The following is a 3,875-nucleotide window of genomic DNA, read 5'->3' as shown; positions in this document are numbered from 1 at the left end:
AAACTTTCAAGTTTGTCCTGGGTACTCAAGAAGACAATTTGCATTCTCTTTTTACAATGAGGTGAGGGCGTTGTGACTGAGTTTTGTCCAGAAGTGATGTCAATGCTTCCAGGCCTATACCTAAAACCTTATGTGTGATCTTTGAAACTTTGTCTTTTCTGTGGCAGTTGTGGAGATTCTGTGTTAAAGATGGATGTTCTGTAGGATGGAAGGTGCCAAGGTTCTCAGTGACAATGTGAAGCATGGCCACTTTCTCACATGCCAACCATACTGGACAGTGACTAGACTAGATTTGGAAACTACCCAAAAGAACAAAGGAGAGCATTAAAAAAATTTTTCTAGTCTCACTATGTTTCTCCAGCCTTGTTATTGTGATTGTTGAGATTTACTTACTGTTTTGATTTTCCAAAGTAAGAAGAGCAGTGTACATGTCAAATGAACCTCTTCTCGCCATCTTCCCAACAACTGCTTAAAATTGTTGGTATGCATCATCATACTCTTCAACATCACAGCATGCCTCAGGGATCTAAGATGCTTATGACAGCAAATCGCTAAGTTACTGCTATGCTGGATGTGGAAAACCAGACAACACTATAACAATAACAATCATTAAGATCAAAACAAATTTGCTTTTCTTACGAAAAAAAAATTAAAATTTTGGCAAGGCTTGCTTTGAACATCTCAGTATGTTTATTATTCATTGGAATTCTTTTTTAAGCAGATTGTAATTCACTACATCAATCCTTGAAAATTGTTTAAAATCCTTACACTTACCAAATTTTATATGTGTATATATATGCATATGTACATATATATACACATATATGTATATATATTCTTTTATTTTTCATCAATGTGGTGATGTTTTATCAAATATCTGTTTTCAGAAAATTCCTAAAGGCAGAGGCCTAATGATAGACAGAAGGTAAACTTTTCCCAAAAAACTAGCATAATTCTCCCCAGACAAACTCTTGGGCATAGGAAAGGGAAAAAGAGGATTAATATGCTTATCCTATGTGCCAGGACTACACTGGGAACGTTATTTAGACTACCTTACCAATGTGTTCAGCATTACTCTCAGCTGGCTGATGACTAAAATAGAGGGAGCCAGCACTAGTATTTACTCCCTCTAACAAATGGGTAAATAGACTCAAAGATGTGACATGACTGTCACCATACTGCACTGCTTGGAAAAGTATCTTCAGATATTTGGGACACTACTGCAGATGCCATTGCTTTCTTATCCCAGAGTAAATGTGAATAATGGTTTTAAAATATTCAGCACAATCCTCTGGCTTATTGCTAAGTACTCAAATTGTAACCACTGAGGTTATTCTAATGCCACTAAAAGGTCTTCTGATTCAGAGAGGAGAATCTCCAGAGCATTTTTTAACTCATTTACAGATCTGTAAAATGTCCCATTTACCTACACCACGACATTGGCTGAATACTCACAATAGGCAGGGACCATGAGTTCTTCTTGAAGGTCAGAACCAAACTAAGCCAGGAGTGTGCTTCAGGGGTTCAGGTGAGAAGGGAGGGCTAATTGCTGAAGGTGGGTGGGGAACCACTTATCTACCTCCTGTCCTTCCTGCTTTCTTTCTCATAAATGAGGGCCCTCTGAACAGAAGAAAGAAACATCCTTATCCTCACTACACATCCTCTGCACCTTTTCATCATGGGCAGTAAAGAACAGATGGTAGGACAAGGGAGTGAGAGTGGAAGGTTAGATGATGTAAGAAGTCAAGTATATATATATATTTAAGAGTGGGGGTTTAGAAAGTAGCAGGAAATCTAACTGACATTAGCCAGTTATGTATTCCAAGTAGTCTGATGAATTTCCTGTTATTAGCAATGTAAAAACAACAGCAAAAACTTGGTTTTTCATCTTCATCTCTGTAAGCTTCTTATGGTGCAACTTTCAGAAAGCCCTTGCCCCAGAGATTTTACATATCACCAGCTTTTGCAAAGAATGGAGTGGTTTTTATGGGATCTTGTAGGTAGATTGGTGGAAGGAGAAGGGAGATTGATGTTATAAACATATACTTTGTTTCATGTACTAATACATATCTTATATGATTTAATTAAATCTTTAAAAAAGATAGTTGGCTTAGCCCACTTTTTGATATTACAACAGAATACTAGAGAATTTATAAAGGAAATACATTTATTTCTCTCAGTTCTGGAGGCTGGCAATGCAAAAGCATGGTACCGGTATCTGGTGAGGGCTTTCTTGCTGTTATCCTATGGTGGGAAGCAAGACCATGTAGAAAGAGAAAACACAAAGGGCAGCACTTGCTTTATAAAACCTACTTTTGGGATAACTTCCCCAGGACTCTTCCCTAGTCCTGGGGAAATGACATTAATTTATTTATGAGGGTGAAACCCCCTTGATCTAATCACTTTTAAAGCTCTGACTTCTTAATACTATTATGAATCTTAAGTTTCAGCATGAGTTTTGGAGTAGATGAACATTCAAACCACAGTGGTAGCTATCGTCTTTTTAGAGAGAAGGAAAATATATTTAGACAAGTTACATAGCCAGAACATTTTGGAGCCGGGAATCTACTCAGGGTTTTCTACTTTAGTCTCTTAACCACCCTCATCTTTCTATGACATCTCAGATTTAAACTGAATGCTGTGGCGTAGGATTTTACCCTGTTGAGGGGACTGTTGCATGTTCACTGTGAGAAATCCTGAGAGGCCCCACAGAGAAGTTGATGTCTGGTCTCTGTCTTCAGGAGGAGAAAGCTCACATCTGGTAGTCTTTAGCATGCATCATTGAAATTCTTGCAGGGAGTCTGGATAAAGCTGGTGCTCTTCCCTGTGTCTGACCTTAGGCCAGCCAGAGGCCAGCAAGAGAGAAACACACCAAAATTCCTAGGGAGGCTCTGAATAGCCTTTCCTGGAATTGGTCCTCCTGCCCAGCCTCGTGTGGAAGGAATGAGGTTAGTGGTAGGGCCAGGGAACAGCCTATACAGATAACTAATTTGTGTCTCTATTACCTTTGGGCTTTTACTGATGCCCCCCTGCAGGAAGGAAGGTCTGTAAAGAGGCAGGCAGGACTCTGCTAAAATGGAGGAAAGAATTTTGCTATATCTTTTGTTAGGCCCAAGACTGCAATGGGAGTTGGCAATATACTTTGCTTAATAATAGTGTTTTTAATATATGTCATCATGTTATCCCATGAGGCAGATGTGGTCCTCTTTATCTTATAGAGGGAAAGAGACAAACCTGGGGTTCAGAGATGCTTGCCTATGAGTCTTGCAGATTTCAGACTAGAATTCAAGTCTCCTGATTCCTGTGCCAGTGCTCTTTCCAGTATGGGATCATAGGCATGGCATAAATGAGACCTAGAAACTCATTCTTTGATGCTTAAACAAAGGTTTGGGGCATGGGATTTGATCCATTAGAGAGTAAATTCTAGTCTAATATTGTAATATATGTGAAATTATTCCAATTTTATAAGCCTCCTTTCCCTTTGTTCTAAGATGTGGAGAAACAGTCTAATCTTCCTTATCTTAAATGCAGATCAAAAGCAGAGATTATGTGTGTTGATGCTTTGAAAGTCACAGAAATTCACACACATATAGTCAGGGTGGTTCAGTAATTAATCACATTTTCAGAAATCAGAAGTTAACAGTATTGACCATTGAGAATTTAGCCATAAACTCAGACATTTTAAGACTCCTGAAAATAGGAATATACTTTTCAAAAATTACAGCCCCCAAACAATGGTGCTTTGTTGCCTAGAACAAGCTGTGGTCTATGGATAATTACAAGGTCTTGCACAAAAGAAGCCCAATGAATATTTATAGATTGAATTTAATAAACAAAGGCACAAATCCTGACTGGATAGGTCTCATGAAATCTTA

The 3,875-nt window shown here is 38.5% G+C and overlaps 1 protein-coding gene across 1 annotated transcript; it reads left to right on the top strand.

Moving 5' to 3' along the window:
• Window positions 1-2,205: 2,205 nt before the first annotated feature.
• Window positions 2,206-3,132, top strand: DEC1 (deleted in esophageal cancer 1; the record flags this gene model as incomplete). The annotated part of the gene is given in 2 exon segments (XM_008057173.1): window positions 2,206-2,245; window positions 3,004-3,132. Coding segments are annotated over 2 exon segments (169 nt in total), but the record flags the coding sequence as incomplete, so codon positions are not given.
• Window positions 3,133-3,875: the final 743 nt, after the last annotated feature.

The sequence above is a fragment of the Carlito syrichta genome, unplaced genomic scaffold, assembly GCF_000164805.1.
Source record: "Carlito syrichta isolate Samal-C Ts95f unplaced genomic scaffold, Tarsius_syrichta-2.0.1 Scaffold302841, whole genome shotgun sequence".
Lineage (NCBI taxonomy): Eukaryota > Metazoa > Chordata > Mammalia > Primates > Tarsiidae > Carlito > Carlito syrichta.
This window is presented reverse-complemented; position numbering and strand designations above follow the sequence as displayed.